General features: G+C 46.7%; 2 protein-coding genes across 7 annotated transcripts in view; one reads left to right on the top strand and one right to left on the bottom strand.

Moving 5' to 3' along the window:
- Positions 1–26,851, bottom strand: part of CFAP77 (cilia and flagella associated protein 77) — a 574,339-nt gene that overhangs the window by 506,443 nt on the left and 41,045 nt on the right. For all 3 annotated transcript variants that reach the window (XM_029613689.1, XM_029613690.1, XM_029613691.1), the window contains one exon: positions 16,870–16,971. In XM_029613689.1, the coding sequence (XP_029469549.1) occupies positions 16,870–16,938 (69 nt within the window). In that variant the 5' untranslated portion in view covers positions 16,939–16,971. The remainder of the gene's footprint in view (positions 1–16,869; positions 16,972–26,851) is intronic.
- TTF1 (transcription termination factor 1) overlaps positions 1–26,851 on the top strand; it is a 105,148-nt gene that overhangs the window by 64,880 nt on the left and 13,417 nt on the right. For 3 of the 4 annotated variants that reach the window (XM_029613687.1, XM_029613685.1, XM_029613684.1), the window contains exons 9-10: positions 5,550–5,615; positions 7,487–7,572. In XM_029613687.1, coding sequence (XP_029469547.1) covers positions 5,550–5,615; positions 7,487–7,572 — 152 coding nt within the window. The remainder of the gene's footprint in view (positions 1–5,549; positions 5,616–7,486; positions 7,573–26,851) is intronic. The other variant, XM_029613688.1, reaches the window with a different exon arrangement.

The raw sequence follows: 26,851 nt of genomic DNA, 5'->3' as shown, positions 1-26,851 counted from the left end.
CTCGTCCAGGGGAATAGCAGACAAAGGAAGGTCATCAGGTTCGGGAAGCTGGCGAGTGCAATTATACGACAAGGCGTCTGTGGGCCTGATGGCGGACAGAATTTTGTCCAGAGAAACAGCAGGGGCGGGTTCAGATTTGCCCCATGGTTGCAGCGAAGTGGCCAATGACGTGAGAATGGCCTGGTATTTACCAGTACGAGAAGCCGTTAAAGACATTTGAGAAGGGGAGAGGAGAAAATGAACGTTGTGACGGGTGTGAAGAACCACTGTAGCATAGGGGATGTAATGGTTTAGTTTCTTGCGTGCAGTAGCGCAAGTGACAACTCCTCTTTCACAAGTAGTCATACCCAGCTCGACTGGGGAAAATTTGCCAGAAAGGAAAATGACAGCCTCCAACTGGTCCTGTGTGCCGACAGCTGACCAGGTGTGGGTGCCCGCAACCACCCACAGATGTAAGGGCTGTGTGTTCTGATAAGCAAGCAAAGTGTTGGCCTGCAGGGCTTCCGCGATGAGAGCTTTCAAATGGGATGTCTCAAGATCTGTGAAAGAAATGGGGTGAGAGCCTTTGACTGGGCCTTGAGTATGGGCATACAAGAAAAGGGCTTTCTCACTGAAAGCTGGAATCCATAGACGGCAAAAGTTAAGCAAACCCAAAACCGCGTGGGTCTGGGTCACTGTAGAGGGTGGAACAGGGAGGGCTATCAAGGATCGTACTAAATCATCGTTGATGGAATGAACACCATTTCCCAAATGAATGCCCAGAAAGGAAACAGAGGTTTGGGCTAACAGAAATTTCTTATGGTTAATCTTGTAGCCAAGGTGATACAATGTGGTCAGGAGATCAATGGACAGCTGAATACAAAGATCCTCTGTAGTTGCAGTGAGTAATAAATCGTCAACATACTGGCATAAACTCACGTCCTTGGGTAAAGTGGCTGTAAATAATTCCAAATCATAGTTTAATTGGGTACTGAATATAGTAGGGCTATCGTGGAACCCTTGTGGAAGTCAAGTCCATTGAAAGCGACGGGGACCAAGCTGAAAGGAAGTAAGAGGACGACAATCGGGATGTAAAGGAATGCAGAAGAATGCATTGGAGAGGTCAATACATGTCTTAAAAAGGTAAATTGGCGTAGAATTGAGTAGAGTAACGGGATTAGGGACATTGGGGTAAACGGGGACAGTAAGGTCATCTCAACCAATCTTAGGTCTTGGACTAAACACCATCTTCCATCTTGCTTTCGGACCGGGAAAAGGGGAGTGTTAAAAGGGCAAGAGCTGGGTTCCAAAACTTCAGCGGTTAAAAGTGAGGCAATTTCTTGTTCAAGAGAAGAGCGAACATCATAGGGGAGGGGATACTGGTCCTGGTAAAGGCCATGTGAGGGATCCTTGAGGCGGATTTCGGCACCAAGATGTAAATGAGAGAAAAACCCCTGGCTAATAGGTCCAATAAAAAACCAGCTCTAAAGAGTCATAAAAGTGAGAGGTTTAATAAAAAGAAATGTGTCTTTTCTTTGGAGCAGCGAGACATACAAAGCAATGGTTGTAGCTCTAAACCTGCACAATGAATTATCGTGCGTGCTCAGCAATTTAAGGGTTACCGTCAGCCAATCAACAGGTGTCTGCATATGCCCACCCATTATCTCATAATAAATTTTAGCATGTGTACGTGCTCTGTTACTATGGGCAGAAGTCTCTGTTGTAATTTCTAGGAATTCAGACCAAGTTAGTTTCATTTTCACGCAAGTATGATGTCATCTCTGCTGGCTGTGGATCCACTAGTTGTAGTTTTGTGCTGGCTATTCTTACATTTCCTAGCGGGGGCTTCCTTCATACCAACGCGAGGTCTGTCACTATGCCGCTTAACATTGAAGACGGTATTCCTGGTGGCAGCATGTTCAGCTGGTCGCATCTCCGATCTGCAGTCACTATCCTGTCGGGAACCGTTCCTTAGGTTCACTCCTGGAACCATACAGCTGCTTCCTACCGAAAGTGGTTTCCGAGTTCCATTTGAACCAAGGCATCTCCCTACCATCTCCGGATGAACATAAGGACTCTGAAGACTCATGCCTTCTTCGCCATCTAAATGTCGGCAGACTCCTGGTGCGATACCTGGAAAGATCGGAACTGGTGCGCAAAACGGATCGTTTGTTAGTCCTTCACAGCGGAAAGAAGCAAGGAGAAGCAGCTTCGTGGGCGACCATAGCCCGCTGAATCAAAGAAGTAATCAAGGCAGCCTACATAAAGGCAGGAAAGCCCTTACCATGGCAAGTTAAGGCTCATTCTACTAGGGCCTAGGCAGTTTCTTGGGCAGAAACCAAGCTGCTGTCACCCGCTGAGATCTATCGGGCGGTGACGTGGTCCTCCCAACATACTCTCCAGATTCTACCGCCTGGATGTTCAGGCCCGAGAAGATGCAGCCATCGCAAGGGCAGTACTAAGTGGCCCACGGGCAGCCTCCCGCCCTGTCCGGGAGTAGCTTTTGTACATCCCACTGGTCATGAGTCCATCTGGCTACACGCTAGGAAATGGAGAAACTACTTACCTGATAATTTTGTTTTCCTTAGTATAGACAGATGGACTCAGCATCCCGCCCACGGCTGCCCCAGAGAAGGAGGACCTCGGAAAGTGAACCTCAAGACTAAGCAAATACGGGTAAGCCGTTGCCTGCCCCTAGTTCAAGACACCCACAACTTGTCTGGTGCCGGCGTTAATTGGTTGCGTGCACCGGCGGTCTCCAGTTTTGAAATCAGTTGAACCACTTCAATCAAGTTTTAATCAAGTTATTTAAGCAAAGATATATCCACAGTGGCTTTTCGAAGAGAATACTGAAGAACTGAAGTTACTGCAGGGGAATATCTAGAGTGACGTCCGCTTTGAAATCTGATTCTGTCTCCCATCTGCTAGCAGAAGAGCTCATAACCCACTGGTCCTGAGTCCATCTGTCTACACTAAGGAAAACGAAATTATCAGGTAAGTAATTTCTCCATTTGTTTACTAAAAGTCATGCGTGTAACTTACAGGAGATACTGCTTGCACTAGCAATCATGAACAGAATACCAATGTGTCTGTGGTGTGTGCAGTCTGGGACTGGAGTAGGCAAGATCCACATTGTCTTGTCCCGATGATGATAGCATGAAGAGTAAATGGCCCTTTTATTCATAATTTTACTGTTGCAGTTTGATGGGATATACCTATTTAGTACTATTGCTTTGCTGGCATATTAATCTCTGTAGATTACAAAGTGCTAGCTATGTTTTGCACTTAACATTTCTTAAAGGAATATAAAATTGTTATACAATGACCCTAGATAATCTGTAACAGGCCGATACAGTACAGTGCGCACTGTTAACCCGTGTTTGGACGCGCGTTTTCGACGCTCTAGCTTTACCCCTTATTCAGTAAGGGGTAATAGAGCGTCGAAAACGCGCATCCAACCCTCCCCCCCCCCCCGAAACTAATAGTGCCCGCAACATGCAAATGCATGTTGATGGCCCTATTAGTTATTCCCGCACGATTCAGTAAGTAAAATGTGCAGCCAAGCCGCACATTTTACTTTCAGAAATTTGCGCCTACCCAAAGGTAGGCGTTAATTTCTGCCGGCACCAGGAAAGTGCACAGAAAAGCAGTAAAAACTGCTTTTCTGTACATCCTCCGACTTAATATCATGGCGATATTAAGTCGGAGGTCCCGAAAGTTAAAAATAATTTAAAATAAAAAAAATTTAAAATCGGACCGCGGCTCGCAGGTTGAAAACCGGACGCTCAATTTTGCCGGCATCCGGTTTCCGAATCCGTAGCTGTCAGCGGGTTTGAGAACCGACGCCAGCAAAATTGAGCGTCTGCTATCAAACTCGCTGACAGCTGCTGCTCCTGACAAAAAAGAGGCGCTAGGGATGCGCTAGGGTCCCTAGCGCCTCTTTTTACCGCTAGCCGTAATTTGAATTTTTTTTTTTTTACTGAATCGCGCGCACAGGAGAGTGGGTGCTCTCCCGCGAATTTTACTGTATCGGCCTTAAGTAAATAGGTAATAATCTCCTCTGGAGAAGGTATTTGCTGGCAAGTAATGAAGCTGAAGCCAAGCCAAAGCAATCCCAGCAAAGTATTAACTTCCATTAAATGGCCAATTCCGTGAAAATTGCTGCTGTTCTTAACTGCCATGTGTTTCTGCTTCTTGTGATATTTTTCAAATAGGAGCAGCAGCATCAGGCAGTCGAGTGCGTGAAAATATTCTCGGGAATTAGCTGATAACTGCTTGTAAACTTTTACAGAGATTTAGGATGAGTGAGCTTTTACACTGTCTAGCTTCTGCCTGATTTGAGAATAAAACTTGAAAAGTCTCACTAGTGAACAAAGCCACAGTGTAAAAGTAAGATCTTTTGGTTTGCCTTTGTGTGATCGATCTCCATTTGCTTCATGCAAAACTACTCCAGAGAGAATGAACAAATACATGCCTTCCTCCTTTTCCCAAAACCGCACACACTTTTTGTATGGCACGTTCCATCAGCTCTACCGTGATCTCCCATTAAAATATTCATTCCACTGCTCCCATCCTCTGATCTGTTGTTAATCTCTGGTCATTACCTTTCACACTGTAACTCTTTTGGGCCAGGAGGTTCTCTCACCTAATGTATCTGTATAAATTGTCTTAATTATTCATTGTGGGGTAGATTTTCAAATTTGCGCAAGCGCGACAATGTGCGCACGCTACCCGGCACACGATTTTATAACATGCGCGCGCATGTTATAAAATCAGGGGTCGGCGCGCGCAAGGGGGTGAACAATTGTGTGTGCTGAGCCACGCTGCTTTCCCCTGTTCCCTACCCCCCACCCCACCTTCCCTTCTCTTCCCCTACCTCCCCCGCCCTTTCCCCCCTACCTTTTTCTTTGTTTTCCTTTTGTTTTAAAACTTACTTCAGTCCTGGGGCTGAAGTAAGTTGCGCGCACCTGCCAACTGCCGGTGCGCGATCCCTGACACAGCGGCAAATGGCCGCTGTGCCGGGAGCCTCTGACCCTGCCCCTTTTTGCAAGCCCCGGGACTTACATGTGTCCCGGGCTTTTACGCGTGTCGCTGGGCCTTTTGAAAATAGGCCTGGAGCGCGTAACATTTTGAAAATCTCCCCCTGTATTTGTGCATCACTGTAGCTATGATTTTTCTCAGCACTATATAGAATAATAAACACAGTTACAAAATTGTACCTGTGTATTGCTTACTAGGAATTGCCCTTGCTACCTTATCAGTTCGTGATAAAATAATAATATAGTTACAATGTGGTAGACACACAGAGGCTTCTTAAAGCCAGGTAGGTGTTTTAAAAATATGCTAAATAAAGAGAAATGAATGTCTGTTTCATGAACTGAATTTCATATGCAGTTTCTAGATCTTGGATTGCTGCTTTATTTTTTGTTTGATTTACTTTTAGGAGTTTATATTGTTCTGTTTCCTTCCTGATTCTGGACAGCTAATAAGCTGGCTACTTTCCTCTGTGCTCTCTTCTGCTGTTTCCAGTTCTGTCTTTTCCTTTTAATAACTGCTCTTTGGCTTTCTAGACTATATGAAATGCAGCTGGACGACAGTAACGAGGTGAACTGGGAAGAGCTAGCGGATTGCATAGGGTAAAATACTTTATTCAGTGCTTCACCAGGAACAAGCTATTGCAAGCTCTCATATCCAGAGCATCTGGTAACACTATTGTGCCTTGGCAAAATGCCAAAGTATGTGACTTCTGTTCTGAGGAGATATATATCAAGACATACCTAGAGAAATGACCCTTTAACCTTTTCCCTACTGCCACAGTGGTGCTTATTTTTGCAAGTACTATTTGTGGATATGAGAAGCAAGAAAAATAAAAGTGATAAGAAATATGGAAGTAAATACTCATTGTTCCCTTCAAGTAGGCACCAAGAGGAAACTTGGCAAGGCAGAGGACATGTGCAGGCCCCTATGAGTGATGGATTATTTTTGACAATACTGATGTGAGAATACCATAGAGGGAAGCAGATGCTGGGGAGGGGGATGTAAAGGAGAGAGGTATTAAAATATATACATGCAAACAGATGCAGGCATTTATGATTCACTATGAACCTTTGTACCTTTTCCACAAGGAAAATGAGATTATGCATACATTGGAAATAATTGATAAAATAATCAAGAGGGATGAAAGGGTGGGAGTAATGTGTAATTGACAGGACAAAGAAAAATATGTATCCTAGCACCATGAGGTAAGGGTCATTCGCACGCAAGACATTGCAAAAAGCATGTATATAAAGGGGTGCAGAAGACCCGAGACCCTGGAGAAGGCTAGCATCCTTGCTGAGGTGTTCTGAGAAATCGTTCCCATGGTAGCTCATCTGCACCAGCATAACTTGTGTGGGAACCAGTGATAGGTAACAAAACAAGGGTAAGAAAACCACAGTGATGTAGATCAGATGAGAAAATGAAATGGTAAATCAACTAAATTAAAACAGTAAAATAATACTAATAAAAGGAGAATATTAAAAATATATACATTACTGCAAAAGAAAATCAGGGAATTTTTTTTAGATTATCTTTTGTGATAATTTGATATTTTCTTTTTCTTAACTATTATTTTATTTTAATAAAGACAATGAGAGAAAATGTCATTTTCCCTGTACGTACCAGGATCAGTCCAGACGGTGGGTTATGTCCCCCGTCCAGCAGATGGAGTCAGAACAGACTTCGAGGGACGTCACCAGTATAAGCCAGTGCTCCTTCTGCTGGAGCTCAGTATCTTTCTGACTCCAGCAGATGAGAGTTGGGGGATTCTACGGCTCCCCCAGACTGACAGGGTGGGATGTACCCAAGCTTCCCTAAACCGGGTGGGCCCCTGAAAGCCCTGCTCGGAGGACCTGGCTACCAAAATGTCCCATGGAGGACGACGCCAGGTGTAGTCGATAATGTCGTGAAAAAGTATGCAGCGACTTCCACGTCGCTGCACGGCAGATCTCCTGGGAGGAGACAGAACGAGACTCCGCCCAGGACGCCACTTGGGAGCGGGTCGAATGAGCGATAACCCCGCTAGGAGGCATCCGGCCTGCACCAATGTAGGATACCGAGATAGCTTCTTTAAGAAAATCAGGGAATTTTTTTTAGATTATCTTTTGTGATAATTTGATATTTTCTTAACTATTATTTTATTTTAATAAAGACAATGATAGAAAATGTCATTTTCTATTTTATATTAAAATATCTTTAGTAAGAAATGGTGGTAATAAATACAAAAGGTATTTTGCAGGAGTCTGCAGTCATGACTTTATTGATAAGGTGTCCCTGAATTAGATAGATTAAATGGAAGGTCTTTCTCTGACAGAGGACAGTGACATTTTTTTATATTAAATGATGTGAGAAAATGCTGCTGTTATGTTTATCTTGTATGGGCTGGGTGCATTCTTCTGATAACTCAAAATTTGTGCTTGGTTTGCAAAGGTTTTTTGCTGCTGTAGCTATGATGATTTTGTTTTTACAGAGATGTCCCTCCATCTTATGTTCAAGCCAAATTTTATAAGCTGAAGGCACGCCGGGTCCCTAATTGGAACAAGAAAACTTTTTCAGGTCAGTTATTTTACGGGGTTATAATGCCAAAATCACTTTTTTTTTTTTAGTTCTTGTAGAGCCATGTTCCTAGCAGTCATCTTATAGTCCTTATCTATGTTTAAACAATTTTATTAGGTTTTGATATAGAAAAAGAACATCGCAGGAGAGAGTGTAGTCAGATCTCTCTCCTGAGCAACAAACCCAACATGAAATCACTGTTACCCCTACAGAGAGCCAAACCCTCCCCCCCTCCCCCCTCCTCCCCCCCCCCAATAACAGATACAATAATGAGGACTCGTGTAGGAAACTTAGGTGCAGTCCGCTAGAGGGATCAGACAGTCAGTGAGCATAGAATGGTCAATCGTTCAGAGCCATACTCCTCGCACGATGGGGTAATGATTGCAGATAAGGACCCCAGATGGATGCGAAGCGTCGTCGTCGATGGGGAGAGCCTCGTGCCGCCATACTTTCCATGGTCATCATCGCATGTAGTTGATTTCGCCAAGTCCAAAAGGAGGGCGCCTCCGGAGATCGCCAGACCGAAAGGATCGTCTTCTTCCCCACCAAACTCGCCTTCTGAAACAAAAGGCGCGAGCCAGGATCTCTAACTCGAAGCGGGGAGATGCAACCAAATAAAAACCACAGTGGGGAGAAGGGCAATACCACATCCAGCAAGTCGGTTAGATAGTCCGCAATCTTACGCCAAAATCTGTAGATCGCGGGGCAGGTCCAAAAAACGTGAGACAAGCTACCCACGATTCCCGAACAGCATATACAAAAGGGCGTGAGGGCAATCGACAATTGATGTGCCCTCTGAGGTGATATATAGGCTCGGGTCAAGAACTTATATTGCATCTCCCTATAGTATGTATTGGTAGAGATCCGGGCTATGCGCCGAAAGCAGACACGCAAAATAAAACCGGTGAGTTGAAACTCACCATCTTTATGCCATCTATCCACCAAGGAAGCACATACATCAACCTGGGCATCCCGCTGTAGAAGTCTATAATAATGGGAAATAGTAAGGGCCTTATCAACTGTAAATTGAAACATCACATCCAGGGCCTTAAACGTAGCAATATCCTTAGCTGCCGGGGGCAGGGACCGGAGGTAGTGATGAACTTGTAAATATGGAAACGTGTGAGTGGGACGGAGACCATAAAGAGTTTGAAAATCGGTAAACCGCAGTAGCTCCCCCTCCGAATTCCACAGGTGACCTAAATATATCACCCCCCTAGCCTCCCAGACCCTAAACGCACCAGATTGGGTACCAGGCTGAAATTCCGCATTCCCCCTAATCGGTAAAAAATATGCACAGGTAGACGGGATATGCAGGGATTTAGTAAGGCGCCGCCAAGATTGCCGTAGCGGCTGGAGGAGGGCGGAATGCAAAAGGCACGAAGGGAGCCGACCCGCTTGAGCCTGCAAGATATAAGAAGGCGCCCACGGGTAGAGTAACGTCCGATCAATCGAAAGTGGGGCATAATGCGAAGAACCCTTCAACCAGTTACGGAGGAGCCGCATGTTACAGGCTAGGTTATAGAGGGACAGGTTAGGCACCCCCAGTCCTCCCCCCCCCCCCCCCAAGAGTTTTGAAGCCATCGGAGAGGCAATCTTGATTTCCCTCCTCTCCACAAAAATTTACACATTGCCCCCTCCACCCGGTCTAGGTCCTTGCGTTTCAATAACAGTGGTAAGTTCTGTAACAAATAGAGCCATTTAGGGAGCAGGGTCATTTTGAATAGAGCCACCCGTCCCGCCAGGGAAAGGGGGAGGGTTTTCCAAGCAGAGAGAGTGGTTTGAGTGTGTTTGAGCATCCCGGGAACGTTAGCTTGGTAGATCAGTTCAGGATCCGAGGGCAAATATACCCCCAGATAACGAAGTGTATCTCCCGCCCATTGTAAGGGAAAGGAATCCCCCCAGTCTGCCGGCAATGTAGCCGGATACGCCAACGCGGACGACTTAGCCTCATTTAATCGGAAACCCGAAAAGGTTCCAAACGTTCCTAGGAGACGTAAGAGTGCAGGCAAAGACGAACGAGGGTGGGTAATAAAAAGTAGCAAGTCATCCGCAAAAGCCACAGATTTAAAAATCTCAGAGTCCATTCGAAGACCGCGAATCTCCGGGGCAGCAGCAATCGCGCTCAATAAGGGCTCCAACTGTAACAGAAAAAGGAGAGGGGAGAGAGGGCAACCCTGTCGCGTACCGCGGTGTACAGCGAATTCCTCCGACTGGGAACCATTGGCCACTATGCGCGCCCTAGGGTCTGTATAAAGAAGTTGTAGGGCTTGTAGAAAAAAACCCTCAAATCCCATACGGTGTAACACATAAAATAAGTAGCGCCATTCCACCCGATCAAACGCTTTTTCAGCGTCAACTTATAGTCCTTATCTAATGTGTACGTAAGAGATAGCAACCTAGAAATGTGATGGCAGAAAAAGTCATATGGCCTGTCCTGTCTGCTCTTGCTGTTGGTCGGTTTAAGTAGATAGCTATAGTTCTCTCTGTTTATATTATTTTATTTATTTATTTATTTAGGCATTTTATATATCATCATTCCAAAAGAAGATCACAACGGTTTACAAAAGCAACATTCACATTATAGATCAATACATCAAAATATGTTTACTAGATTGTTACATAGTAATTAATGATAAATTAGTTCCTTTTAAGTAAGTATATTATCATATGACAACTCACTATTGAGTGATACTGCTAGGTTTGGGTAGTGGGAGTTTTCTCTTACTATAACTCCTACTCAGCTCTGTTTTCTAGTATCGTATTTTCCAGTGTATGTCGCATTCCCTGTACGTACCGGATCAGTCCAGACTCCTGGGTTCATACATCCGTGCCAGCAGGCAGAGACAGAGAAAGTAAAACTGACACTGCTTTATATATGCTGATGCCCCCTGCAGTTCCTCAGTATTTCTCTGTCTCCCAGCAGTGCAGGACTGATGCTTGAAACCTGCAGGTTTGGTTTAGTAATATTTTGGTTGATTTTTTAATTTTAAGTTGAGCCTTCCTCCCAGGGGGTCAGGGTTGCTCGTGAGACCGCGAGGCGTCCCGTTGCGGTAACCGCGGGAATGGCAGCCATTTTGAATTCTCCGGGGATCGGGCCCACACTGCCACAGCCTGTAGAGGATCCTCCTCCAGTGCTGTTTCCAGTGCTCCCAGGTCCTCTAGAGGGACAGGGAGCCCCAGGAGGGCCTCAGGAATGCCCCCCCCCCCCCTTTGCCTCCGCCTGAATTTGTGCTTTTGATGCATAAGGCATTTTTGGCACAGTACGAGGGGTGTGCCTAGTGGAGGGGGTCAGCAACCCCCCTCTTTGCTCCCGGAGCATGGCTTGTCCGGGGGGGGTGCTGCCTGACTCGGTTCCCGGTCAGGGTATACAGGGGCCTTCGCTGGCAGGAGCTGTGCCCGTTTGAGGGGTATGTGTGCCCACAGAGGCTCCGCAGGATGATCTCGATGGTCCAGGGGGGACCACAGGATCGGGCGGCAGACCCGGACGTGGTGGATGACAACCTGGGTGACAATTTAGACTCTGGTCCTCCGGCAGAGGGGGATGACCCCAAGATCCTCAGGTTGTTCAGTAGAGATGAGCTAGCGCCACTCCTTCCTCAGGTCCTGGAGGAACTGGGACTCCAGTCTCCGCCTGCTGACTTGCATAAGGATGGTGCAGATCCGGTTTTACAGGGCACAAGACGTCCTTCCGCTTGATTCCCGTACCATGAGTCCGTTCAGACGTTGGTGGAGCAGGAATGGAATACGCCGGACGCAGGATTGAGAGTCTGCAGGGCTATGGCTAAGCTGTATACTTTGCCAGAACAGACCCTGGAGTTGTTTGCTCTACCCAAGGTGGACGCCACGGTTTACGCCGTGACAAAACAGACGACTATCACAGTTATGGGGGTGACGGCTCTAAAGGACGTTCAGGATCGCAAGCTAGAGATTCAGTTTAAGAGGATTTTTTAGGTCTCGGCCCTCGGTCTTCACGTGGCTATTTGTTCCAGCCTCATGCAGAGGGCATGCTTACCCTGGGCACAGCGTACCCAGGAGGAGCAGACACTCACGGCTGAGCAAGCTGCTCGCACAGACCGGTTGGAATCAGCGTTAGCGTTTGTTGCCGATGCATTAAACAATGTAGTCCGGACATCCTCCCTTATTATGGGGGTGCAGTGCCAGCACGGCGCATGCTCTGGCTTCGTAACTGGTCCGCGGATATTTCTTGTAAGTCCCGGTTGTCGTCTTTACCCTTTAAGGGTCGACTCCTGTTTGGGGAGGACTTGGATAAGATTGTACAACAACTGGCGGATGCTAAAATGCCTCGCTTGCCGGAAGACAGACCCTGGGGTAGGTGCAGTTTTCCCACTCGACAGAGTTTTCGGGACACTCGCAGGTTTCACCAGCTGCGATCTGCGGGGGCGGTGGCACAGAGGAATTTCTCATCTAGAGGACAGTCCTGGGGGCAGCCTTTGAGGGGGCCGTAGACCCTTCAGGAACCCCAGCAATACCGTTGCCGCCGGTCCCAAATCTGCACAATGAAAGGAGGTCGGCCCATTCCGCCGTTCCTTTTGTAGGAGGTCGGCTGGCATTGTTTTATGGGGAGTGGGCCAAGATCACTCAGGACCAGTGGGTACTAGGTGTGATAAGAGATGGTTACGCCTTAGATTTTGCTTGGCCTGTCCGCGACCTGTTCCTAATCTCCCCCTGGGGCTCGCTTCAGAAACGCAGGGCTGTAAGGGAGGCTCTGAGCAAGTTGCAGCGCCTGGGGGCCGTGGTGCCAGTGCCTCTGGAGGAACTTCGAACGGGGCAGTATTCGATTTACTTTCTAGTCCCGAAGAAGGAGGGAACCTTTTGCCCCATTCTCGACTTGAAACGGGTGAATGTGGCATTGAGAGTTCCTCGTTTTTAGATGGAAACATTGAGCTCGGTGATAGCAGCGGTGCACACCCAGGAATTCCTGGCGTCCCTAGATCTGACGGAAGCATATCTTCACATACCTATTTCTCGGGACCATCAATGCTACCTGAGGTTCATGGTCTTGGGGCAGCACTTCCAGTTCCAGGCGCTCCCCTTCGGATTGGCCACAGCGCCTCGGGTCTTTACCAAGATCATGGTGGTCGTGGCGGCGGCGTTACGACGGCAGGGGGTCCTCGTGCATCCCTATCTGGACGATTGGCTCATTCGGGCAAAGTTGGCAGCCAGTTGCCATACAGCGGTACAAACGGTACTTCGAACCTTGAGATCGTTAGGCTGGGTGGTGAATTTGGCAAAGAGCCACCTGGTACCGTCACAGACCTTGGAGTATCTGGGGGCGTTCTTCGACACCAACAAGGGCAGAGTATTTCTGACGAGTGAACGGGCCCACAAGTTACAATCCCAGATTTGGCGATTGGCACAGTTGAGGATCCCCAGAACTTGGGATGTTACAGGTCCTTGGCTCCATGACTTCCACCTTGGAGCTGGTACTGTGGGCCTTTGCTCATATGCGTCCCTTGCAGCAAGCACCCCTGGGCCAGTGGCGTCCGGAGTCTGCGAAGTATCACCAACCCATTGTTCTTTCTCCAGAGGCCAAGCACAGTCTGTCGTGGTGGCTACACATTCCCAACCTCCTGAAAGGGGTAACCTTGGAGATTCCAGATTGGGTGGTACTGACCATAGATGCAAGTCTGTCTGGTTGGGGAGCAGTTTGTCAGAGTCAAGCGGCTCAAGGGTCCTGGTCGAGCAAAGAGGCATCTTGATCTCTCAAGCGGTTGGAAGCCAGGGCAGTGCGTTTGGCTTTGCTTGCCTTTCAGCCTTTACTCCAGGGGCGGTCTGTGAGAGTGCTCTCAGACAATGCGACCATGGTAGCTTACATAAACAGACAAGGGGGACCAGGAGCCAGGTTGTGTCACTGGAAGTCCAGACTTTGATACAATGGGCAAAACAGCATTTGCTCCAGATCTCGACGTCTCATATTGCCGGAGTCGAGAATGTACAAGCTGATTATCTCAGTCGCACGCTTCTGGATCCGAGAAAGTGGGAGTTGTCTGATGCGGCTATGCAACTCATTCGCAAGCAGTGGGGTTGTCCACGGGTTGACCTGATGGCAACTCATCACAATGCGAAAGCTCCTTGGTTCTTCAGCAGACGCAGAGATTACGGCGCCGAGGGCGTAGATGCCCTGGTCCTTCCCTGGCTCGGGGGGGTCCTGCTCTATGCGTTTCCTCCTTGGCCTCTGGTGGGCAGGATCCTACAGTGAATAGAGAGGCATCCAGGGGAGGTGGTTCTCGTGGCCCCAGAGTGGCCACGCCATCCTTGGTTCGCAGATCTGTTAAATCTAGCAGTCGAGGGTCCCTTATGACTCAGTCATCTCCCTGGTCTACTGCATCAGGGTCCCGTATTTTCGGATCAGGCAGATCGCTTCTGTCTAGCGGCATGGCTTTTGAGAGGAAGTGTCTAAGGTCAAAAGGATACCCGGAGTCGATCATCACTACCCTCCTTCAGTCTAGGCAGAAGTCCACTTCAGTGGTGTACGTCCGAGTCTGGAAGGTTTTTGAATTCTGGTATCTGGCGAAGGGTATGCAGGCATTGCACACTTCCGTGGTACACGTGTCATCTTTCTTACAGGATGGTTTGGTCAAGGGTCTTGTCTTCAACTTCCTTCGAGTTCATGTGGCGGCTTTGGCCTCTTTGAGGAGAAATCTGGATGGTTATCGCTTGTCCTCTCATCCAGATGTGGTCCGTTTTCTACAAGGGCTCAAGAATCTGCGACTGCCGGTGAGGAAGGTATGTCCTCCTTGAACCTCAACCTGGTCCTTTGTGGTTTATGTGAAGCTCCCTTTGAACCCACACGTAGAGCTACGTTGAAGGATGTAACTTTGAAGGTGATTTTCTTGGTAGCCATTGGCTCTGCAAGACGCATTTTAGAGTTACAGGCTTTGTCATGTCATGATCCTTTTCTTAAAATAGTGGATGGGTGTGTGTCTTTACAGAGAGTTCCATCTTTTCTCCTTTCATGTTAATCAGTCAGTGGAGCTGCCGGCTTTTTCGGACTTGTCTGATTCAGAACCGCATGCGTGTGAGCTTCGGCTTTTAGATGTTCATAGAGCGTTGCTTCGCTATCATAAGGTCATGAATAGTTTTTGGTGTTCGGACCATCTTTTTGTTCTGTGGAGTGGTCCGAAGAAGGGCCTTCAAGCTTCCAAAACAACTATTGCCAGGTGGCTTAAGGAAGCTATTGGATCAGCTTACATTCTCAAAGGTAAGCCAGTACCAGAGGGTTTGAGGGCTTATTCCACCCAGTCTCAGTCGGCCTCTTGGGCAGAGGCTCATTTGGTATTGCCACAAGAGATTTGTAGAGCAGTGACTTGGAAGTTGCTACGTACTTTTGCAAGGCATTATCACCTGGATGTGGCAGATCGGGAATCTCGGACTTTTGGCGAAAGCGTGTTGCGAGTGGGACTCTCCAGGTCCCACACTGTCTAGGAAGCTTTGGTACATCCCAGGAGTCTGGACTGATCCGGTACATACAGGGAAAAGAAAATTTGGTTCTTACCTGATACTTTTCATTCCTGTGGTACCAAGGATCAATCCAGAGTCCCGCCCAGGGGTTAAGGAGGATGGAGAGTCGTCCGCTCATTACTGCACATTACTGTTATCAGAAGTATTTTTGTCAAGTTTTTTCTGCGAAGTTTATAGTTCAATGGGTTTTTTATGATGGTTTCTTGGCATTCAGCTTTGGTACAGATCAATACTGAGGAACTGCAGGGGGCATCAGCATATATAAAGCAGTGTCAGTTTTACTTTCTCTGTCTCCGCCTGCTGGCACGGATGTATGAACCCAGGAGTTTGGACTGATCCTTGGTACTACAGGAACGAAAATTATCAGGTAAGAACCAAATTTTCTTTTCTTTTCAGCAATTTCAGTGACTATGACTTATCCATCGGTGTGACTTTTATACTGTTATAATCTCTCTCTTTATCTCTCTGTTCCTTGTCATCCTTCAGTCTGTGCTGTTAACCTCATTGTACAAACAGGTGCATTTTATAGAAAGAATCAACTTATCTACCAACTTTTTAGTCAAAATGGCAGTTTATAGATGGATGTGACGTATACACCAGAAAATACGGTACATAAAGAATTGGGCTTTTTTTTTCTCATCTGCAACACTTCCCAGTTCCTTCTGGCTCAGATGTTCAAGTTGGAAGTAGGGTATCTACCTAGGTACAGGGCCGGTGCAAGGGGATTAGGCGCCCTAGGCACCTTCTGCCTTGCGCCGCCCCCCACCCCCACTCGCAGCACTAACTCCTACCTCTGGTGGCAGGAACCACGTGCCCCGCTCCCCCACCCCTTGCGCTGCCCCCCCCAAATTTATATACAATAACCCCTCCCAACCCCTCCCCCCCAAGACTCACGAAAACCCCTAGTGGTCCAGCGGGGGGCCCGGGAGCGATCTGCTGCTCCCAAACAGTCAGCTATCACTAACTAAAATGGTGCCATCATCCATTGCCCCTACCATGTGACCAATAACCCCTGTCACATGGTAGGAGCTAAAGGCCACCGGCGCCATTTTAGTTAGTGGCAGCCGATGGCCCGGGAGCAGCAGATTGCTCCCGGGCCTCCCACTGGACCACCAGGGGTTTTCGTGAGTCTTCGGGGGGGGGGGGGTCGGGAGGGTGGCACAACAAGGGGGGGGGAGGCAGGGTGAGGTGGGGGCTGGGCAGAATTTTGAAAGGGCACTTTTTGCCGCTTCAAAATTCTGCCGCCTGAAGCAGCCGCCTCTCCCTGCCTCGTTGGCTCATGAGCGGCGGCGCCCCCCTAATGGTCGGCGCCCTAGGCCCAGGCATAGCTTGCCTAGTGCTTCCACAAGCCCTGCCTAAGTGACTAGAATTTCTATTTTTTGAACCATCAGTCTTGCAGAGATTAGGACATATTTTTACCATCGTGCAATAGAGGTCAATAGAAATATGCATCAAATTAGTCATAATACATCTGTGCAGTGCTGCTGTCGCACTAAAGTCAAGTATCTGCATGCTTCTTAAGGACCCAGAGAACCAGTGCTATCTTTCTGGAAAAAAAAGGTGCTAGTACTCAAATGCAGGTAGCATGTTTTGTTTTGTTTTTTTAAGGGACTATAGGACAAATCAAGCAGATGGCGGAAAACAGTGCCAATATTCCTCTGAAAAAAAAATCCTGTGGCAAACTATGCAAACATGATTTATTATAAGTCACACAATCACATCTTACAATATTGGATGATGTGGCATAGCTCAAACCACACAGGTGTGCATTAATACCTATGCCTAGCTACTCATAGAAAAGATCTCTCTTACCTCCTCAGCAAATTCCTTATACAGGGAACAAGGGTGGCGTTGTGTATTCTGGGGTCTCTCTTCTTCCATTTGCTTCTTCTGGAAGGGTTCCAAACTTGCTGGCTTTTTAATAAGATATCAGAGCCCTGGTTACATAACAGTTTTTTGGGGTATGGATCCTAACTCACCAAGGCTAGAGGTTTCACCTTGGATGCGACCCATGTCCTGTCTTCTCCAGTCCATGTTGCTGGAGCATCATACATGGTCAAGCTTATGACATTTTTTGGATGTGCTCTGGCTATGGTCACTGGGCTGTGGTTGTTGCTTACAATTGGCCAGTTATAGAAGCTGTTTGTGCAGAGACAAGAGTAGTGGAAAGTCCCCTTTTCTGTGTCTGGTCTAGCCAAGCCTTGTTCAAAGAGTTCCGTACAGTTCAAGTGGCCAAAGTGTTCAGAAACTGAGCTCCCTTTACTATACTTAGGGACCTTCATTTTCAGTTTAAATCAATTTTCACCCATAAATTGTCGAACAGCTACAGAGGCGGCGTTTTCAAACCTCCCCGAAGTCAGTGCAGGCAGAACAGCCTGCTGTAGTCAAGTCCCTTCCTCCTCCCCTCCCCAAAGCAGTGAAAATATGCTTCAGACCTCCACCTGCCGGCAGCAAAACTATCCTACAGGAACCGAGGGGAGCCTTGTAGGCTCAGTTTTGCTGACCTCATCTCTGTGTACCTGGGAAGCCACTGCTTAGGTGAAAGCTTTCCTGGTGTACGAAGATGAGGTCATGCAGAACTGAAGCTGCTTGGCTGCTGTAGAAGAGCGTGGCTGCCATGAGGAGCATGGTTGGGCTGTTGGCTTAGCTCCGGGAAAGCGCTGGAATGAAAATATTGGCCAGAACATGGATTCATAGTTACCCACCCAAGCACAGATGAGCAGCAGCCCCCAACCGAAAGTTTCTGGCAGAATCCCTGCCTCTCTGGCTCAGCGCAGACTCAGAAGTGCAGTATAGGGCTGCACTATAGTGTGCAGGAACATGAGCATGCTACCAAAAATGGAGGGAGGAGGAGTCACCACAGCTGGCAAAAATGAATGATTGGGGGGGGGGGAAGAAGAGTGAAAGGAGATTTCTGAAAAGAAATGAAACAATAAAAGAGTAGAAGAAAAAGGGGAAACGCAGGAGAGGGGGGAAACGAATCAGGATCACCTGAAGAATCAGTTGAGGGGAGGTTATATAAGTGGGTTGGGAGGGAATGGGACAGTGGAAGATTTCTGTCCACCAAAATAGATTTCGATACTTTCCCGGAAAAATTATGAAAAACTTTTCCCACTGATTTTCTCTTATTTTTGTTCTTGCAAAAATAAACAGTGAAAAATTCCTGGGAAAAATAAAAACTGAAAATGAAAGATCCTAACTATACTTTCCCTGTACGTACCCAGATCAGTCCAGACCATTAGTTATGCCTCCCTTCCAGCAGGTGGAGACAGAGAAAACTTGAAAGGCACCCTCACTTAACCTGGTGTGCCTCCTGCATCCCTTCGGTATTTCTCTGTCTCCAGCAGATGGAGGTGGTGCAAACCCTGCAGTCTTGCCCTGTTTCTGGGGTTAGGCTATCCCTTAAAAAAATTAACTAAGAGTGAACTAGCTTAAAGTTTGAATCAAGCAAGTTAAAATAAATAAATAAGTCAGAAGAAGCTTTCCTGCAGAAGGCAGTGTAATCACTATCCTCCGAGAGGGTTGTTAGATCCTGCAGGGTCATCCTCTCTGGTAGCAGGTTATAGGAGCTGGGGTTGGTAACCCTGCGGGGCTCCGGCAAGGTAAGCAACCGGGGAAGAGATTACCGGTGGTTCGGTCCCTCTCGACCCGTAGTGATCCTGCGCATTGTGTATAAAAAAAATTTTTTTTTTGAAAATTTTTCTTTTTTGGTCTGCTGCAATCCAGGACCCCTGCCCATCTGAATCGGGCGTTTTTCAAGCCGTTCCCCCCCCATGATGCCGAGGCCATCTTGGTGTGTGGCATGTGGAGAATCGGCCGCACAGCTTTCTAGGGCTGGTATTTGCTCTTGCTGCCTTCCTGGAGGGGAAGGCAGCTTTTTCAGGGTCTGCAGCAGTAAATAATCACTGAGAGGCTCAAAAACGATTGGCTCCGTGGGAGCTCAGAGCTGATCCCTTTCCCCTCAGTGCAGGCATGGCAGCCATCTTAAACACATTTGCTGCAGCTCAGGCAAGGGCTATGGGGGAGGGGGCGCTTCCCCCAGCGCTGTCTCCGGTCTCTGCCACTCCTGATGATACTTTTGATCAGGATTTTTTTTACAGGAGGACCCTGCTTTTCCAGGAGATCAAGATGTTGATTCTGATTCTTTTTCTTTAGATTTTGTCCTCCTTATGCATAAAGCCTTTTTGGCTTCCAGGTCTCCACAAGGTGGTGCCTTGCCAATCAGACTTGCGCAGGGACCGCCTCCCAAGGTAGCCAAGGGTACCAATGTCCCTGCATCTCTAAGGGTGGCAAAGTTAAAAGGCATTGTGGCTTCAGGTGGCTCTGCCGCTCCGGAGGTTCCGGGCAGTGCGGCTGCAGATGCAGAAGCCTCTCCATCCCCCTGCCCCCCTCCCCATGGGTGGGGGATTGGACGAAGAGCAAGGAAAACAGACTCCTTTAGAGGGTGATGACCCTAAGGTCGTCTGTCTTTTCCAGAGGGAGGAACTAGAACCTCTCATTCTGGCAGTTCTAGCTGAGTTTGGGGTCGAGCTCCCCTCACAGGCTCCGCAACAGGACTTGGTGGACCCGGTTCTCGCAGGTTTGTGAATGACAACCTGGGCATTTCCTGTCCATCCCATGCTTCAGCAGCTGATGACCAGGGAGTGGGATGCTGGTTTAAGGGTTGGCCGAGCTATGGATAAGCTTTATCCAGTGTTTGATGAGTTTTTGGAGCTCCTGCAGTCCCCTAGAGTAGATGCTTCAGTTTCGGCTGTTGTCAAGCGAACCACTATTCCAGTCACTGGCTCAGCAGCTCTCAAGGATCTTCAGGATCGCAAACTGGAAGTCCTGCTCAAGCGTATTTTTGAAGTGTCCGCCCTGGGTGTCCGGGCGGCGGTTTGTAGCAGTTATGTGTTGCGAGTGAGCCTGTGCTGGGTTCAGCAATTGCTGATGACTAAACATCTTCTTCCAGGAGAATCAGAGCAGGCGCAGCAGTTGGAGGCTGCGGTGGCATATGGGGCGGATGCTCTGTATGATCTGCTCCGCACATCCTCTCGCACCATGTCATTGACAGTGTCGGTGAAGCAGCTCCTGTGGCTCCGCAACTGGTCAGCGGATGTTTCATCCAAGGCTCAGCTTGGGGCTATTCTATTTAAAGGTGATTTTCTATTCGGGGATGATTTGGAGCAATTGATTAAGTCCCTGGGGGAGAATAAAGTTCACAAGTTACCAGAGGACAGGCCGAAACCCTCCAGAGGGTTTCCATCATCTCGCTCCCCGTTTTCGGGGGCAACAGAGGATTTCGGCAGCACAGACAGCAAGTGGCTGGACAGCGACAACTGTTGGCAAGGAGCCAAGCCTGGACCTCGTCCTTTCGGGGATGCAGAGGTGGTTCTTCCTCAACCCTCCCCTCCAAGACTACACAATGAGATAGGGCCGGCCCACCCCTCGAATCCTCTGGCTAGGGGTCGCCTGTCCCGGTTTTACGAGGCATGGGCCACAATTACTTCCGATCAGTGGATGCTAAGCATAATAGAACGAGGCTACTCTTTGGGATTTGCTCAACCTCTCAGAGATTTCTTTTTAATATCTCCCTGCAGTCCCCAGGCCAAACAGCAGATTGTTCGTCAGGCTCTCGAACATCTCCTGGCTCTCGGAGCTGTGAAGCCGGTACCTCCAGAACACTGGAGGAAAGGAAGGTACACCATTTACTTTGTGATTCCAAAGAAGGAGAGATCCTTCGCCCAATTTTGGACCTCAAAGAAGGCAAACAGGTCTCTCAAGATACCGCACTTTCACATGGAGTCCCTGCGGCCAGTAATCACGGCAGTACGCAAGGGCGAATTCATGGCCTCTTAGATCTCATAGAGGCATACTGCATATTCCCATACGCGAGGATCAGCAAAAGTTCCTTCGCTCATGGTCCTGGGAATGCATTACCAATTCTGCTTTCTGCATTTCGGTCTCGCTACCGCTCCACGTACGTTTACCAAAGTCATGGTGGTTGTGGCGGCATTCCTCCGGAGACAAGGCCTTCTCATTCATCCCTACCTGGACTATTGGCTTATCAGAGCAAAGTCGAGCGATTGCTGCGTGGAAGCAGTACTCAAGGTGGCCACTCTCTCGGAGTCCCTCGGATGGGTAATCAATCAGGCCAAGACCAACCTCGTTCCCAGTCAGATGTTGGAGTTTCTGGGAGCTCGGTTCGACACAACTGTCGGGAAAGTTTTTCTCCTGACGGATCGACGAGACAAGCTGATGGGACAAGTTCATCGTTTGTTGGCTCTTTCACTGCCCAAGGCCTGGGATTACCTTAAAGTTCTAGGATCGATGGCATCCATTCTGAAGGGAAGCTTTGGTTCATCCCATGGTCTGGACTGATCCGGGTACATACAGGGAAAGAAAATTGGTTCTTACCTGATAATTTTCGTTCCTGTAGTACCACAGATCAGTCCAGATGCCCGCCTGGGTAGATCTATATTTCAAGAGTCCGCACACGAATTTTCCGGTTAGGATATTGCAGCATACTAAGAAAGAACACTACAGATTACCAGTTCACATGTTGATTTTTAAAGTTGATTCGTAAAGTTATATTATTGCTTGATTCATTGCTAGTTTTATTCTGCTTTGATATTCTAAATACTGAAGGGATGCAGGAGGCACACCAGGTTAAGTGAGGGTGCCTTTCAAGTTTTTCTCTGTCTCCACCTGCTGGAAGGGAGGCATAACCCATGGTCTGGACTGATCCGTGGTACTACAGGAACGAAAATTATCAGGTAAGAACCAATTTTCTTTTGTATCTTATCCTAAAGTTCTAAAAGCCACCCAAACTCTAAATCTAAGGGCACGAGAGCAACCACATATATGTGTACATAAATCACTGTAATGCAGTAAATTACAGCAATGAATAGGGATGTGGACACAAATATAATGGGGTGAGCATATTTTGAAATCGCTATAGCAGGGGCATTTTTATTTCCTGTTTGTAACCCAGATCAGTCCAGATAAGTGGGTTTGCATCCCTACCTGCAGAAGGAGGCAGAGAACAAAATTTTTGAGGCAGTGCTACATCTCTGAGAGTGCCAACTGCAGTCCCTCAGTATTTCTCTTTCTCCAGCAGATGGTAGAGGTACAAACCTGCAGTCTGAGTGAGTAGTTTAAAAGCAAAAATAAAGAAAAAAGGAGGAAGAGAATTTCCAGAGCCAGAAACAGCTTAGCGTGCTCCCTGAGGTGTTAAGTGCCTTTATGGGCCATCCTTCACATGCAGGTGGATGAGCGGGGGGGGGGGTTTGTAATCCCTGGACTGGCTCTGCCCACACCATTCTTGGGGGGCCTGATAGCCAGGGGTTCTGGTTCCCTTATTTACTTGAAGGGCTTCTCCTCCATGCCGAAGGACAACAGTAGGAAAAGTATACCCTTTTTTTTTCTGGGGTAGGTTTTTTCTAGTTCTGTGGCTCCTTTAAAAAAAAAAAAGCAAAGGAAGTGGCCAATTGGGTGGAGCTGCTGCATTTGCGACCCTAGTATGTAGAATGTGTCCAGCATGGAGTTTAAACTTGGTTCTTGGAAGGGAGATTTGAGTGTATCAGTAGGATTCAGGATGAAGTGCTAGAAGCTCTAGGTGAGCTGGAGGGAGGTAACAGCGAAATGGAGAAATTACTTGCCTGATAATTCTGTTTTCCTGTCTTTTAACCAATTTGTAATTCCCGAAAGGACATCGCCACCTATCCCATGACTTTTTACTTTTCTTAGAAGCCTCTCATGAGGAACTTTGTCAAATGCCTTCTGAAAATCCAGATATACCACATCTACCAGTTAGAACATAAGAATATGCCATACTGGGTCAGACCAAGGGTCCATCAAGCCCAGCATCCTGTTTCCAACAGTGGCCAATCCAGGCCATAAGAACCTGGCAAATACCCCAAAACTAAGTCTATTCCATGTTACCGTTGCTAATGGCAGTGGCTATTCTCTAGGTGAACTTAATAGCAGGTAATGGACTTCTCCTCCAAGAACTTATCCAATCCTTTTTTAAACACAGCTATACTAACTGCACTAACCACATCATCTGGCAACAAATTCCAGAGTTTAATTGTGCGTTGAGTAAAAAAGAACTTTCTCCGATTAGTTTTAAATGTGCCACATGCTAACTTCATGGAGTGCCCCCTAGTCTTTCTATTATCCGAAAGAGTAAATAACCTATTCACATCTACCCGTTCTAGACCTCTCATGATTTTAAACACCTCTATCATGTCCCCCCTCAGCCATCTCTTCTCCAAGCTGAAAAGTCCTAACCTCTTTAGTCTTTCCTCATAGGGGAGCTGTTCCATTCCCCTTATCATTTTGGTAGCCCTTCTCTGTACCTTCTCCATCGCAATTATATCTTTTTTGAGATGCGGCAACCAGAATTGTACACAGTATTCAAGTTGCAGTCACACCATGGAGCAATACAGAGGCATTATGACATTTTCCGATTTGTTCACCATTCCCTTTCTAATAATTCCCAACATTCTGTTTGCTTTTTTGACTGCCGCAGCACACTGAACCGACGATTTCAATGTGTTATCCACTATGATGCCTAGATCTCTTTCTTGGGTTGTAGTAACTGGTTCCCCCCAGTTTATTGTAAACCGATACGATAAGACCTGGTCTTGAGCATAGGTATATTAAAGGAATTTAAATAAATAAATAAAAATAAATAAATAGTACCTAATATGGAACCCAACATTGTGTAATTATAGCATGGGTTGTTTTTCCCTATATGCATCACCTTGCACTTATCCACATTAAATTTCATCTGCCATTTGGATGCCCAATTTTCCAGTCTCACAAGGTCTTCCTGCAATTTATCACAATCTGCTTGTGATTTAACTACTCTGAACAATTTTGTGTCATCTGCAAATTTGATTATCTCACTCCTCGTATTTCTTTCCAGATCATTTATAAATATATTAAAAAGTAAGGGTCCCAATACAGATCCCTGAGGCACTCCACTGACCACTCCCTTCCACTGAGAAAATTGTCCATTTAATCCTACTCTCTGTTTCCTGTCTTTTAGCCAGTTTGCAATCCACGAAAGGACATCGCCACCTATCCCATGACTTTTTACTTTTCCTAGAAGCCTCTCATGAGAAACTTTGTCAAACGCCTTCTGAAAATCCAAGTATACTACATCCACCGGTTCACCTTTATCCACGTTTGTCCACATTTATTCAGCCCTTTAAAAAAATGTAGGAGATTTGTGAGGCAAGACTTCCCTTGAGTAAATCCATGTGGCTGTGATCCATCAAACCATGTCTATGTAAATGTTTTGTGATTTTATTCTTTATAATAGTTTCCACTATATTTCCTGGCGCTGAAGTCAGGCTAACTGGCCTGAAGTTTGCTGGATGGCTCCTGGAGCCCTTTTTAAATATTGGGGTTACATTAGCCACCCTCCAGTCTTCAGGTACAATGGATGATTTTTAATGACAGGTTACAAAATTTAACTAATAGATCAGAAATTTCATTTTTTAGTTCCTTCAGAACACTGGTGATTTACTATACTTCAATTTGTCAATCAGGCCTGCCACATCTTCTAGGTTCACCGTGATTTGGTTCAGTTCATCTGAATCATTACCCATGAAAACCTTCTCCAGAATGGGTATCTCCCCAACATCCTCTTCAGTAAACACCGAAGAAAAGAAATAATTTAATCTTTCTGCGATGGCCTTATCCTCTCTAAGTGCCCCTTTAACTCCTCGATCATCTAACGGTCCAACTGACTCCCTTTCTGCTTCGGATATATTTTAAAATGTTGTTACTGTGAGTTTTTGCCTCTACAGCCAACTTCTTTTCAAATTCTCTCTTAGCCTGTCTTATCAATGTCTTACATTTAACTTGCCAATGCCGCTTATGCTTTATCCTATTTTCTTCTGTTGGATCCTTCTTCCAATTTTTGAATGAAGATCTCTTGGCTAAAATAGCCTCTTTCACCTCACCTTTTAACCATGCTGGTAATCATTTTGCCTTCCTTCCACCTTTCTTAATGTGTGGAATACATCTGGACTGTGCTCCTAGGATGGTATTTTTTTTAACAATGTCCATGCCTCTTGCACACTTTTTACCTTTGTAGCTGCTTTCAGTTTTTCTCATTTTATGAAAGTTTCCCTTTTAAAAGTTTAGTGCTAGAGCCGTGGATTTACTTACTGTCCCCCTTCTAGCCATTAATTCAAATTTGATCATATTATGATCACTATTGCCAAGTGGCCCCACCACCGTTATCTCTCTCACCAAATCCTGTGCTCCACTGAGAATTAGATCTAAAATTGCTCCCTCTCTTGTCGGTTCCTGAACCAGTTGCTCCATAAAACTCATTTATTCCATCCAAGAAGTTTATCTTTCTAGCATGTCCTGATGTTATATTTATCCAGTCAATTTTGGGGTAATTGAAGTTTACAACCAAAACAGTCACGAAGCAAAACCTTGCACATCAGCAAGTACTAGAAGACAATGGTGCAGGAACAAATCTTCAATTCCACCTGTTCTCTAAACCAGTTAATATTTATTGAGTTCAAATAGTGAAACTGGCAACTCCACAAGTAAAGAGGCATTCATTTAACAAAGTCCCCCGACACGGTCCCGTGTTTCGCGGTTGCTGCATCGGGAGGGACCAGAGGTTTCAATAAATCTGTGAACAAAAAGATTTTTTACATGTATAGTGGAACATACAACAAAAAGGCTACTATTCTTAAAATATACATAATGGTACATACCATTCATAGCCGTCACGGAGCGCAGACGCTCTCATTCATGACAGGCATTTAAAGCAGGAGATTGGCGTGAAACAGGAATCCATCGCGAGATTCCTGAACCAATCACAACAGAGCACAAGTCAACTAAACAGATGCCACTCAATCTCTTTATTGAGGCCTCTCGGGCTCACAGTGTTCAACGTATATATCCATCTCTGCTCTCTTCTCCCTAACACCTCCGCGAAGTCACCACCCCGAGATGGGTGGATGACAACTTCAAGTACGGAGAAGAAGAGGTCCGAGATGGAGTGATTAAACTGGGACCAATGGGCCACCAGAGGTTCATCCATTCTAAGATGTCAAATATTTGAACAATGTTCAGTCATCCTCGGTTTCACCATTCTTGTAGTCTTCCCCACATACAAAAGGGGGCAGGGGCATTGCACTATGTATACCACACCTTTAGTAGTGCAATCAGATTTGGACCGTAAACGAAATGTACGATCCGTGTTAAGATGTTTGAATACAGTAATCAAACCAGTGTGGTTACACATAGAGCAATGTCCACAGGGGCTGTGAATCCCTTCCAAAACAGGCTCCCTCACATGGCCAGAGAGATTAGCATGAACAAGCTGATCACGGAGATTCCTCCCCCTCTGAAAAGTGAACCAGAGCGAGCCATGAAGGAGATTAGATAGTGAAAGTGCATGCCAGTGTCTCCGAATCATGTCGGCAATTGATTTGCCCACAATCGAGAAGGGAAGAATACAGTTGTAAAAGTCTCCCTCTGATTCCCCAGGGGGAAGGAAAAGCCAATCTCGATTTGAGTAAAGAGCGCGTTTAAACGCTGTTCTAACCACCCTTGCTGGATAAACTCTCTGTAGAAACCTAGTAGTCATATTTTGTGATTGGGTCAGAAAATCAGAGCGAGACGAACACAATCTCCGCAATCTTAAAAATTGACCGGTAGGAATATTATTACGGAGTGCCTTGGGATGTCAACTCATATATGCTAATAACGTGTTGCGATCAGTATGCTTGCGAAAAAGAGTAGTAGTGAAATGATCCTCCCCTACAGAAATGAG

This window comes from Rhinatrema bivittatum, chromosome 8 (genome assembly GCF_901001135.1).
Source record: "Rhinatrema bivittatum chromosome 8, aRhiBiv1.1, whole genome shotgun sequence".
NCBI classification, from domain to species: Eukaryota; Metazoa; Chordata; class Amphibia; order Gymnophiona; family Rhinatrematidae; genus Rhinatrema; species Rhinatrema bivittatum.
Note: the sequence above shows the minus strand (reverse complement) of the source record. Positions and strands in the feature narration are given on the sequence as shown.